Genomic DNA, 13,610 nt, shown 5'->3' with positions numbered 1-13,610 from the left:
CATTGGGTTTCTATTTTGGGGGGTATTATTGACAAGAGGAATGGCTGTGTTTATTGTTTAATGTTATATGGCCCCGGTTCTGCACAGTATATATGTGACTGTATGAAAATGGAAAATAAAAAACACATTTACAGAGAGGAACAAAAGGATCTCTAATAGAAATAAAAAAATGTTTCTCTCTCCTTGCCTACCTCTCCAAAGGATTATAGGTCCCTTGCTATTAAATAAGTAAATAAGCTGAAGGGAAACTTAGGTTGATTTGGGATTCCCCCAGGTCAAGACTGTTAAAAGTCACAGAGTCCAATGTGTTTCTAACCCATATGTTAAGCTAGCTGCAACTGCCAGCTGTTCTAGGACTGAAGGATGCAGTTTGGCTTGTTCAGAGAATATTTTACTGGAGATAAATCTGGCCCTTTCCATTCGTCAGTGAAACAACAGGTGCTTCTCTCTTCCATATCCATATCTTTATTTTTTATGTTGTAAATTCTGAGGATCAGCGCTGTTAGCTGCGCTTTAACTACTTTACCACATTATTTAAGCTTTTTATAAACACATTTTCCCTTTAGCCCTGGTCAATTCCCGCAACGGGACAGCTGAACGGCTTGTGTTGCCAGTCTCAAAAATGGCCGCCTTGAAAACTCCCGGCCTCTTCCCCTGTAGCAAGCGAGAGAACCCCCGTATGTTCACAGCTCGGGGCTCCCTGCCAGTTTCCAACATGGCCGCCGAGACTTTAGTAACTTCCTAACACGTGAGCGCTCTCTGCCTCATCTCTATGATCGAACGGAAGTAGCTCTGAACTGCCTGCTGTTGTTTACCTCACGGATAGCTAATGTCGATGTAAATAAAGTGGGGAAAGGTAAGGAATCCTCCAGGTGAAGCGGAGGGAGGAACGGGGGTGGGGTGCGGGGGATTTCAGGCGGACCTCTTCAGATTTTTAGGAAAGAAACCGCAATGGCATCTCCCTGTATTTCCCCTATTAGGACAGACTGGGTTGAATAATTTTGGGAGGGGAGGACCGGGTGGCTCTGTAACCTCGGCGAAGTGGGAAGTGTACGTTGTTCGAGAAGAGCTTGCAGGAGTGTTTGGGTATGAACACTTAAATGGGAAGAAAAAATGGTGACTGGATAAAGATCAGATCCCCATTAGGAGAGAGAATCGTTTTATTGCTGGTGGGCTGTAGAAGAGATCCCTGGAGTCAGCCCAAGAAGGAAGAGTGGCAAAGGGGTTGGTAACTGAGAAGAACTGAGGTTACATTGAAACAACTGAACACAGATGGAAGTTCTTAAATGGAGACAGATATGAGTGGCAAAGGTGTCTTTTTGTGCAACCTGGTGCCCTTATGGTTGGTCTCTTCAGCTGAGATGACAACATAAGGGAGGGAAGCTCCTGCAGTCTTAGGACCTACTAAAAATGTCACCTGGGCTCTTTGGCCTTCCACTGGCATCATATTTCTATGTTGATTTTGTCTTTCTGCACCATGACGGCTACCTTATTGGGTAACGGAAAAGAACCAGGAATATTGTGTGCCTGCCTCAACTGAGGCTGTACCATCCAGCTCTTATGGCTCAGCAACGTGGGGTCAACAGCCTGCGCTTCAATCAAGATCAGAGTAAGTTATTGAATTCTATTGAATGTGTTCCCCAGGAGGTCTGGCACTCTTTTAATAGGGGGTTGTAATGGAGAGTCATAGGCCCTTCAAAATAAGAGCTTTGAGATGTTTTCAGCTCATAATGCGATCTCTAATCCCTGCATTTGAGAATAGCCTTGTTGATGGAAATATACTTTCTTTTTTGCTAGGAAATGTATTCTTTTTTTTATTTCAGGGATTTTGGGGCAGTCTAATATCACTAGTAGATTATGGTATTCCTTTTGACTCCAGTGAGTTATGATGTTCCCAATATACCACACAGTTGATCTATGCTCTCTCATAATAGGCTGTTTCTGCTGTGCCATGGAGACAGGTGTTCGGATCTATAATGTGGAACCTCTTATGGAGAAGGGCCACCTTGGTAAGGAGCAAAGATGGCTAAAAATGCAGGGCTGTGGAATATCTCTACTCCTGTGCAATGAGTCCTACAATAGTACTTCTTGTTTGTTTGTTTTTTCACTAGATCACGAACAGGTGGGCAGCGTAGGGCTGGTTGAAATGCTACACCGATCTAATCTTCTTGCTATTGTAGGAGGAGGTGGCAACCCTAAATTCTCGGAGATCTCAGGTAGGTATTCTCAAGGGAAGAAGTGGAATCAGAGCAAAGGAATCATGAATTGTAAATTTCAGCTCTAACAGTGGTACTTGAGAGACCGCCTACTGCCAATCACCTCCACACGACCTATTAGATCTCATCGATTAGGCCTCCTCCGAGTTCCATCTGCTGGCCAATGCCGACTGGCAACCATGCGGAGGAGAGCCTTCTCGGTGGTAGCTCCGACCCAATGGAACGATCTCCCCGTGGAGATTCGTACCCTCACCACCCTCCAGACCTTCCGCACAGCCCTTAGAATCTGGCTATCCCGTCAGGCCTGGGGCTAAAGATTGTAACCCGCCCGAAGGGTATGAATGTTGTGTTTTAATCATGTATTGTCTTATATGTAAAAGTCTGTTTTTCCCCCCTTCCTTTGGATTGTGAGCCGCCCTGAGTCCCCCCAGGGAAAAGGGCGGCATATAAATAAACCTTCTAATCTAATCTAATACAGAGACAAACAAATATAATCTCTGATTATCCCCCTCACAGGGACCTATCTTCTCCCTGTTTCTCTATGTCCTTGTTGATTTATGTCTTCTGTGTCCTCATGCTTCCATTGTAGTCTTGATCTGGGATGATTCTCGTGAAGGGAAAGAAGGCAAAGACAAATTAGTTTTGGAGTTCACCTTCACCAAACCAGCATTGGCTGTCCGCATGAGACACGACAAGTATGTTTGGAGTTCATTCTCTTTTACTGGGTTCAGAACATGGGTAGGATGCTATGTCCTTCTGCTTATCTGAATTTGATGGCCACAATACATACCACTTGTTACAATATTATATTTAAAGTCCAGTTATATCCATGCAATTTGTTTACAATAAAATCTGTACTGGCATCACTGATTGAAGCAGAAAAAAAGTAATTAGAACATTTGAATGTGTATCAATTTATATTCTTGTATCAAAGATTCTCATATTGATCCATTAGTTGGAAGCAAATATAAATTTGTAAAGATATACAATTCTAATTTAATATTTTGCCTTGTTTTTACCCTTTGAAAGCTGCTTAAAGTTGCCTCTAGGCAAGATAGGTGGCATATAGATATAATAAATAAATAAAATTGCCTCTGCAGCAATATATCCTTAATACATTTGTATAATACTAGAATGGTGATGTAGAAGAAGAAGTAGCAGATCTTCGGGCAGAGTCAAAAGAGGAATCAGCCTAGAATCTCTACATAGCCACAGATTACATCCAATACCCAGCACCTTGAATTCTGTTAACCCTGTGCTTCCTCTACCCCCCATGCTCCTTATTTTATTGCACTATGTCTCCACTCTACTTGGATTTTGGCAGGGAATAAATTCAGCTCTGGAGCGCAGAGACTTGTCCCTCTGCTCAGGGACTGAAAATCCAAGCAGAGTGAAGGGCAAGTGTAGTAAGGTAAGGACCACAGGAGCCTCATGTGAGTAGGGGAGACCCCGGAAGGCTTAGCACAGGCTCTGCACAGGTTGGAGGTAGTGGTGGTGCAGACAAGCCTCTGCTCTGGAGCTGAAAATCCTTCCTGCCAAGATTCAAGCAGAGTGGAGAAGAAGCGTGGTAAGGCAAGGAGCCTGGGGTGTCTCAAGAGGGTGGGGAATGCCTAGGAGGGCCTGTCACAGATTGTGCACAAGTTATTGGTATGCTGTGGAGAAGACTCTCTGCTCCACAGCTGAAAACCACCCCTACCAAAATCCAAGCAGGATTTTCAACCTCTGAGCAGAGACAATAGTCTTCAGCCCCTACCTACACCCTGACTCATACATATCCTGTGTTGGGCATCCCATGGCCTCGCCCACCCCTCTGAGGTACCCCGTGCTCCTTACCTGGGATTACATCTTTTCAGTCACCCATGAGATTAATAACCACAAGGAAGTGCCTTGATTGCAGTCATGTGACATCTCGCTTCACAATTGGTTTGCTCAATGACCAAGATTCCAGTCCCAATTGGAGTTGTGCATCAAGAGCTACCTGTATTCCTGTATTCTAATTGCATACCCCTGTATTATCTTTGCAGAATAATAATTGTGCTGCGGAATCGAATCTATGTTTATTCTTTCCCCGACAACCCCACTAAGCTCTTCGAGTTTGACACCAGAGACAACCCCAAAGGTAAAATGAACCTCGCTCACTTAGCGATTCCCTCATTTCACTCCTGTTTTCCTTTATTTGAAAAAAAAAATGAAGGACCCACTGCTCCTTCATATTGCATCAATGTCCAACTCTGAAAGATGCCTCTCTGTTTTTTCTCTATCTCTCACCTCAGGGCTTTGTGATCTCTGCCCCAGTTTGGAAAAACAGCTCCTGGTTTTCCCTGGGCATAAATGTGGCAGCTTACAGCTTGTGGTGAGTGTTATGTGGTACGGTGAGGGAGATGACAGGATAGACACGAGGAAACCTTAATACATTTTACCATGGCCAATACGAAAGGGAGACAATTTAATCTCATGTAAGCTAGTGAAAATGACAATATTTCTTCATAGGCAGATATAATAACCACATCGGATCCTGAAATACTTCAGAATCTTGTGCTATTTATCACACAAAGTAACCTGCACAGGTAGCGCTTGATTTAAAACCACAGTTGGGATCGGAATTTTGGCCCCTAAGCAATGTGGTTGTTAAGTGAGTTATCACATTACTAGATCAAATTTTACCACCATCTTAACATGGTCATTAAATAACTCATGTACTATTCAATGAGCCCCATAGTCGTTAAGCAAATCCGGCCTCCCCCCCGATTAACTTTGTTTGTTGGAAGCTGATTGGGAAGGTAAGAAATCACGACCACGTGACCAAAAGGCATTGCAACTGTTGTAAACGCAAACTGGTTGTCAAGCACCCAAATTGTGATCATGTGACTGTAGGGGTGGTGTAGTGGTCATAACTTCAAGGATAGATTATACCGTAAGTCTTTTTTTCTGAGGCCATTGTAACTTTGAACTGTTGTTAAATGGACAGCCAAAAGATGAGGACTACCTGTATATAGAAATCAAATGAGTCACCTGTGTTGGTTGATTGTGTAAAAGGGGGCAAAGAGCAATGCCAGGGATTGATTTTTTTTTAAACTTAGTCATATTGGTTCACCGACAAAAGGGCGACCGACAAAAGCGCGCCCGACTAAACCGCGGTGACAAAACCGCGAGTTCTAAAGCGCTCCGACGAATGAGCGTTGAATCACGCCAACAGCGCGGCGACAGAACCGCGCTGTAAACCTAAACCTAACCCTAAACGTAACACTAACCCTAAACCTAACCCTTACCTTCTTCTGTCCACACGCTGTTGTAAATCGCCCTTCTGTCGCCGCACTGTTGTCGGTGCGTTGATGACGTCGCGGTTGTAGCGACACGGTTTTGTCGGCGCGCTTTTGTTGTGCGCGCTTTTGTCAGGTCACGAGTCATATTAGCTTAGCTTAGAATGGCTTAGTCATGTTTACTCTAGACCCAAGATTGCAGTACACACACTCAGACAGGGCAGCCTCTTTAAGCCCCTCCTCCATTATTAAGCTTGTTTGAGGCTTTCCCTAAAAAGAAAAAGAAGCTTGAGTCTCCTAGGTTGCCTTCCCAGAGATTTCATAGCCAGTTTCAACTTGATTGTCAGACGGGCTCTTTTGCTTTCATTTAGCATGAGAAAGATTAGAAGTTGCCAAAGACTTGGATCATACTTCATTTTCTTCCAATTGTCAGGTTAACACTTGATTGCTCTTCCAGGCTTTTGAAATGTTAGTTCCCAGAGGTTTTTTTTTGGTATGTTGGTGATATTAGTTCTGATTTTATATGGGGGAGGGGGCTTTGGGGTATGGATTTAATTCCCATACTAGCAAGAAAGAAACACATACCTTTGAAACAAAATTTAAGGATTCTTTATCCTTGACTTCCTTCCAAATTTGCTTGTATTTTACCAGCTTTGTACCATCATTTCCAATTTTTTAATATTGTTTTTACTGTTGTGCTCTTGGAGGATATTATTTTTCTAAATATATAATTTATTTCATTGTAGAAAATGAAACAGACATACAGTTGCAAATAATGAGCCAAGTCTGATTCAGGTGTTTTATTTTAAGCAGTCTCTGATTTGCATGGTCCTCTTCATCTTTTACTGTGGTCTGATTTTAATTTCCCAAGTTGATAAGATGCTTTTTGTGCAAACCAGAACCGGACTCCCCTTCAGAATCTGCTTTTCTATTTTTGGTTTGCACATGAGCTATTTGCTAGTGAGGGATGGTCATTGGCTGCACTTGACTGAAGGGAATACGTGGCATGTTTTTGCAAACTATTCTGTTGAGATTAAATTCAACACTGGTTTATTTGTTCTTAATGATGACTTGTCCTCCCCTTAGGATCTTTCAAGCACCAAGCCTGGCACCTCGTCCGCCCCATTCACCATCAATGCTCATCAGAGCGAGATCGCCTGTATCTCCCTCAACCAGCAGGGCACCGTTGTGGCCTCTGCCTCAAAGAAAGGGACCCTCATCCGCCTCTTTGACACACAGACCAAGGAGAAGCTAGTAGAGCTCAGGAGAGGGACTGATCCGGCAACTTTGTACTGGTGAGAACTCCCTCTGTCCTCCCGTCACACAGGCCCTCCCTTGCAAACTGTGCCCAGCTCTGCCTTTCCCTGGGCTAGGCTACTTAGGACGGCTGCATTGCATCTCAGATTCTATTCCCTCACTGAGCTCTTGCTTCAATCTCCACCCATCCACCCCAGAGAGCAGGTCTGAAAAAATTATCAAAAGGGCCACATAGATAAATTAAAAATCCTTATGGGTTGCAAAGAAATACCTGGAGTATTGATCAGCGAGGGGCGCCGTGGCTCAGTGGCTAAGACGCTGAGCTTGTCGACCAGAAAGGTCAGCAGTTCGGCGGTTCGAATCCCTAGCGCCACGTAATGGAGTGAGTTCCCGTTTCTTGTCCCAGCTTCTGCCAACCTAGCAGTTCAAAAGCATGTGAAAATGCAAGTAGAAAAATAGGGACCACCTTGGTGGGAAGGTAACAGCTTTCCGTGCGCCTTTGGCGTTTAGTCATGCAGGCCACATAACCACAGAGACATCTTCGGACAGCACTGGCTCTTCGGCTTTGAAACAGAGATGAGCATCGCCCCCTACAGTTGGGAGCGACTAGCACATATGTGCGAGGGGAACCTTTACCTTCACTGATCAGCTGTTCTGCTAGTGGAAGTGCTGGAACTGACAGTGGTGAGCCTTGGAAACATTTAGCAGCATGTTTTTTGGGGGGCAGTGGCAGAGGCTGTAAATTTACTACTTAAAAAAAACCACACTGGCAGAAATTGGTGCAGGCCTGCTGTGGAGAAATAAATAATATTCTGTTAATCACAACTGCTGGAGACAAATGAAAGAATAGACAGGGAAAATAGCAGCATTGCTGAATTATTTACAGGCTTTGGGGTTAGAAACTGAGAGTCTTGTTAATGTTACTTCTTGGGAAAAACCAGGCCCTATATCATGAGACTTCTAACTGAGGCAAATACCTCCCAGGGTTATTGCAACGGAGGCAGATAATGGCACCAAGGAATTAGGATGAATATTAGTAACTTTTGAGAATAGTTTTGAATTGGAAAGGTAAGATCAGATCAAGCCACATTATTATAGAGATTCTGGAGGGTTTTATTTTGTGCGTGGAAAAATGAACAAAATGCTTCCGGCTCAAGTTACAAACTTTCCTGCTTCTTAAGTTTCAACATTTGTCTTTTGCCCAAGTACTGGACAGGAAGATAGGTGAGCCTATTTTTAGAGGGTTATTGATGGAGACATGTGTGCTGCACCGAGGAAGTTCACTGTTTTTATCATTGTTGTAAGCTTGTTGTTTAACAACAGTGACTTGTCAAGCGGAAGGCCCATGCAGATCAAATCAATCGATCCATCAATCAATGCACTATTACTGGAAGTGCAAATACTGCCGGTCACAAGGTCTTTGTAAGAGCTCTACATGGGGCTGCCCTTGAAGAGTGTTCGAAGACTTCAGTTAGTCCAGAATGCGGTCTCTCAGGTAGCCAGGTCCGGAACCATGTAGGGCTTTAAAAGTAACGACTAGCACCTTGAAGCGCATCCGGAGACCAATAGGAAGCCAGTGCAGCTCGCGGAGGATGGGTGCAACATGGGTGTATCTAGGTATACCCGATATCGCTCATGCGGCTGCATTCTGGACCAACTGCAGTCTTCGAATACTCTTCAGGGGCAGCCCCACGTAGAGTGTGTTACAGTAATCCAGTAATCCAGAGGCCCCAGTGCAGGGGTGGGTTTCAACCGGTTCGCGGCGGTCCCTGCGAACCGGTTGGTCAGCGAACCCGGAAGTAAGTAACTTCCGGGAACGGCGAAGGGCCCACTCGCGCGCCCGCACTCCTTACCCGGTTTTGATGAGTTCTGCGCTTCCACGCATGCGCAGGACGCATACAGCGCCTGCGCAATCCTCCAGGAGCAGCTGGAGCATCGCACAGACACTAGTATGCATGCGTGCACCGCGCGCGTGCACGAGGACGCCGCCAGTCCCGTTCCAACCGAACCGGTTGGAGCGGGGCGAGAAACCCACCCCTGCCCCAGTGGTGTGGCTGTGTAATAATCTAACAGTTTTAGGAACTGCTAAACTAATACAGATCAACCAAGCTCTAAACCAGAATTGGGGTTGCAAGGACATTCTGGAAGATGTTGAAGACAGAGCTCACGAGACTTTTTTGACCTGTTTGGGACCATATTTTGTTTTGTTATTTTGTTCTTATTTCGCTGTTACGTAGTTGCTTTGTGAATGTTTTGTTTTCTATGATGTAAACCACCAAGGTTTTAATCCAGTGTTTCTCAACCTTAGCAACTTGAAGATGTCCGGACTTCAACTCCCAGAATTCCCCAGCCAGCGAATGCTGGCTGGGGAATTCTGGGAGTTGAAGTCCGGACATCTTCAAGTTGCCAAGGGTGAGAAACACTGTTTTAATCAATTGTGATGGGGCATCTCCATAATGATGTCCATAACTCCTACTCCCCAGCCAGGAAGGCTAGGAATTATGGGAATTACATTCCCAATTATTTTTGGAAAGAGATGGCTCAGTCAAGAGATATTTCACCAAGCTCCTCTTCAGGAGTAATATACAGATTACTGAAAATAAAGCATTTGTTATGATAGAGACACAATCGTAGGAAGAAACCTTGAACGGCGAGATGAAACTTCTTTCTTCCCCACAGCATTAACTTCAGCCACGACTCTTCATTTCTCTGTGCGTCCAGTGACAAAGGGACTGTCCACATCTTTGCCTTGAAAGACACCCGATTAAACCGCCGCTCAGCGTAGGTAGCCGGGGGGCGGAGGGGGGGGGCAGGGAGGATGAATAGGTATATGGAAGATGCTCATCCGTAGTACCTTAATCCCGTTCTTTCTCCTGCTCTCTCGCAGATTGGCCCGTGTGGGCAAGGTTGGCCCCATGATAGGTCAGTATGTGGATTCTCAGTGGAGCTTGGCCAGCTTCACTGTGCCAGCGGAGTCTGCCTGCATCTGCGCTTTTGGGAGGAACACCTCCAAGAACGTCAATTCAGTCATTGGTGAGTGGCATTGACGAGAGATTTGAGATTTGAGAAGTTTATTTATATGCCGCCCTTTTCCCTGGGGGGACTCAGGGCGGCTTACAACTCGAAAAAGGGGGGGGGAAACAAACATTTAACACGTAGGACAGTACGTCATTAAAAACACAACATTCATACCATTCGGGTGGGTTACAGTCTTTAGCCCCAGGCCTGACGGGATAGCCAGATTTTGAGGGCTGTGCGGAAGGTCTGGAGGGTGGCGAGGGTGCGAATCTCCACGGGGAGATCGTTCCATAGGGTCGGAGCTGCCACCGAGAAGGCTCTCCTCCGCATGGTTGCCAGTCGACATTGACCGGCAGATGGGACTCGGAGGAGGCCTAATCTATGGGATCTAATAGGTCGAGTGGAGGTGATTGGCAGTAGGCGGTCTCTCAAGTACCCAGATCCACTACCATGAAGGGCTTTATGGGTGACAAGTAGCACCTTGAAGCGTACCCGGAGATCGACAGGTAGCCAGTGCAGCTCGCGGAGGATAGGCAGGAGATGTGGTGGGCCTCTTGAAGTATGTCACATACAGCCTTGACCCAGGCCAATTCTGCCATTGAGTATTTATGTTAAGGACGCCCTCCCTCCCTCTCCTGTTTTGGTTTCCTTATATTTATTAATGGTGCCATTGTAGATTCTCTGCCATGTCATCTCCTCATGCATCGAGTTCTCCTGAATCCCGTTCTTGATCTCTCACCCACATTCAGTTCTGTTTCCTACTCTTACAGCTATCTGTGTGGATGGTACTTTCCATAAGTATGTCTTCACTCCTGATGGAAATTGCAACCGGGAGGCCTTCGATGTCTACTTGGATATATGCGACGATGATGACTTTTGAGTGTAGCTTTATTCCCGTTGTTCAGGCAAAAAGCATGTGAGGCTGAAGCATTGCAATCCAGTGTTACACCAGTGGCAACGGGAGTTTCCTTTCCTCTCCACCTTTTGCCCCCGTATGTTCCTGAAGGTTCTTTAATATTCCATAACAAATTTGGAGGCGTGGGGGGAAGCTGCAGGGAATGGGAATTCTGCTGGCAGAAGGCCATCATTAGATATACTGCAAAGGTTTTCAGAGTGCCGAGATGGAAAATGCTGAAAGCATCTTGCTATAAGATGGAGTGAATTCTGGAGAACAGCTGCACTTTTTCTTCCTTGATGCCACCTTTCCAGAAGTCTGTTCTTACTGCTGCTTTAGCTCAGCTGCCGTATTTATTTGGAACTGAGAAATACAGATAGCTGAGTTTGGAGAGGAAGAACCTGCCAGATCACTGTACTTTCTATACCCTGGAACCTTAGGAGGTTACATATCTGGATGTGCCCAACAATGATGGGCATTTGGGGAGGAGGGAAAAAGGCACAGTTAACATTAAGAATCAAGAACAGATGTTTATGTTATTTAATTGACATTCTGTGAACAATAAAGGATGAAGGAAATTCTGAAGAACTGAAATAATGATGTGAAATCTTACTCATTGTCTATATGTATGTGGAAAATATCATTCTTTTATGTAATCCTTCATTGGAGAAGGCCAGATAACAACCCATCTTCATAGAAGAAAAAGGCTAGAGTGGACTAGATGCCTTATTACTTCTATAAGAAGTTTTTAAAAAGTAGTTTTTAAGAGCAGAAAATCAATCACACAGATTCTTTTGTTCTTCCTTTTTGTCTAATTTAAAATGATAACATCCATATATGAACTTATGGCTTTAAATTATTTCCATTTTCTACTAATTGTTTTCAATGCTGCCTTCTTTCTGATCTTTCTATGACAATATTATTGCATTTAATTATATAAATACAGTACAGTACTCATAACTACCATTGTGAATGCTTCCCCCTGCCATTCTAATTAATAAGCATTGGCCAGAATTTTTTGAAGTCACAAAATCTCACGAGCTCTGTATTGTCTTCAAAAAATTTTATAAGATTAAGAATCAATAAGATTTGGTGAGATTTTGGATTTTCCCCAAAACAATTTTTTTAGTATTTTATTTGTATATTTATTAAATTCAATTCTGTCAATCTCTAGAAATCTTACAGCATTGTTCACTGTCTGAAAAATTTGCTAACTATTTTTTTTAGCACTTGAGCAGAGGTGGGTTCCTACCGGTTCGCACCAGTTCGGTAGAACCGGTTCATCAAATCTACCGAACCGGTTAGAAGAGGTTCCACCAGTGGACTCAGAAAGCAGGCCACACCTACAGAAGAGGTTCCAAAATTTTTTGAAACCCACCATTGACACACACACATACACAGAAAGAGAAAGGAAGGAAGGAAGGAAGAAAGAAAGAAAGAAAGAAAGAAAGAAAGAAAGAAAGAAAAAGTGAGAGAGAGATGAAAGGAAAAAAAGGAAAAAGGGACAGAGAGACAAAAGGAAGGAGAGAGAGAGAAAGAAAGAAAACCCATGGCCGGCAAGCCACTCCCACCAAGTCACATGGCCAGCAAGCCACTCCCACAAAGGAGGCCACACCCACAGAGTAGGTTCGAAAATTTTTTGAAACCCACCACTGCACTTGAGGGACATTCAACTTTGGATGCATTTGCACATCATACAACATTAAAACTGCCCTATGTTTTGATGTCATACATATAGGAGAATCATTGGGGAAACACCCTACCCCCCTCAGCTTCTATGATCAACAGTGGGAGCTGAAAGTGATTACTGACATAATCAGGCTCCCAACATACGATAAGGGAAATGTGAGCATCTTACAAATGGAATGATGTTTCTAGAAAGAAAAAGACCAGACACGAATGGGACTGAAATGATGAAAAGCAAAAACACAACCTTCCAATCCCAGCATTGCCATTTATTTATTGTGTCTTTCCAGTGATTGTCTCAAAGGTTTGTTGATCACACAAGAACTAACACCTTACCGGACAGTATGAAGATTCAGGAGAATCTCCAAAAGCTAAAACACTGGGTGGAAATAATTCAGGTGAATTTTGAAAATTAGATGATGAAGATGGAGGACCAGACTGGGTTAGCAGCACAGGCAAAAAAAAAAAAAGGGGGGGGGGATCTTCATGAATCATGAGCTGAGCCAGAGATAGATGTGGTGCAGCTGAAACTAAAAAAGCCAAGCCAAGCCCTAAGCATCAACCTGTTGGAAGAAATGTCCTTCTGGGTTCAGCTCCAATTGGGGAAAAAGACACTGGAGACATGGACACTGGAGACTTGGAAAGATGGTTTTAATGGTGGACAGGACCACATGGCTTGAGTCCTGTACAGAAAAGGTGATCACATGCTTCAATGTTGGTGGAGAAGAAGAGAAGGAAGGACTAAGATGCTGAGTCCCTGGTTTTATGCCCTCTCTGGCCTTTGATCTTGAGCTTGTATTCTGATTGGTTGTCAGACTCCCATGGGGCCATGCAGGGGCAACTCTCTAGGCTGCATTTTGAATGCAGGTTTGGTTGAGTTCTCAGATGCCATGTGGCGAGTTGGGTAAAGGGCCAATATTATCATGCCTTAATCCCATCACTCTGGAGCTGAAGGGGAGCACTCTTTATTATGTAAAGTGGACCAGCTCAGGCTTTAATGGCTCATTGAGAAAGGGAAATGGGCAGGAAACTGCAGGCAGCTATTCTGTCTTTTAAAACATGTTTCTTCCTTTTCAATATTTCCTAGGATATTTCATTTTTCTGGGAGAGGGCTGGGTGATAACTTCCTACAAACCGAAGGGCTGGGTGATAACTTCCTACAAACCGAAGACCACATCAGGATCAAGAGAAGCCATCCTCCTTTCTATTGTGCATTGGTTAGGACACCCTAGAATGTTCCAGACATTGCATTTTAGAAAGATGATTTGACAAACAAGC

At 44.3% G+C, this 13,610-nt stretch overlaps 1 protein-coding gene across 1 annotated transcript; it reads left to right on the top strand.

Annotated features, from left to right (window-relative positions):
• Positions 1 to 760: 760 nt before the first annotated feature.
• On the top strand, positions 761 to 11,647 carry WDR45 (WD repeat domain 45). The gene is made up of 11 exons (XM_032209391.1): positions 761 to 856; positions 1,509 to 1,609; positions 1,935 to 2,009; positions 2,112 to 2,216; positions 2,806 to 2,911; positions 4,241 to 4,335; positions 4,490 to 4,569; positions 6,563 to 6,771; positions 9,413 to 9,514; positions 9,621 to 9,766; positions 10,522 to 11,647. Exons 2-11 carry the CDS (start codon positions 1,561 to 1,563, stop codon positions 10,629 to 10,631), a joined length of 1,077 nt encoding a protein of 358 aa, XP_032065282.1. The 5' UTR covers positions 761 to 856; positions 1,509 to 1,560; the 3' UTR covers positions 10,632 to 11,647.
• Positions 11,648 to 13,610: the final 1,963 nt, after the last annotated feature.

This window comes from Thamnophis elegans, chromosome 2, assembly GCF_009769535.1.
Source record: "Thamnophis elegans isolate rThaEle1 chromosome 2, rThaEle1.pri, whole genome shotgun sequence".
Lineage (NCBI taxonomy): Eukaryota > Metazoa > Chordata > Lepidosauria > Squamata > Colubridae > Thamnophis > Thamnophis elegans.
The sequence above is the reverse complement of the archived record's forward strand: the minus strand, read 5'-3'. Positions and strand labels throughout refer to the sequence as shown.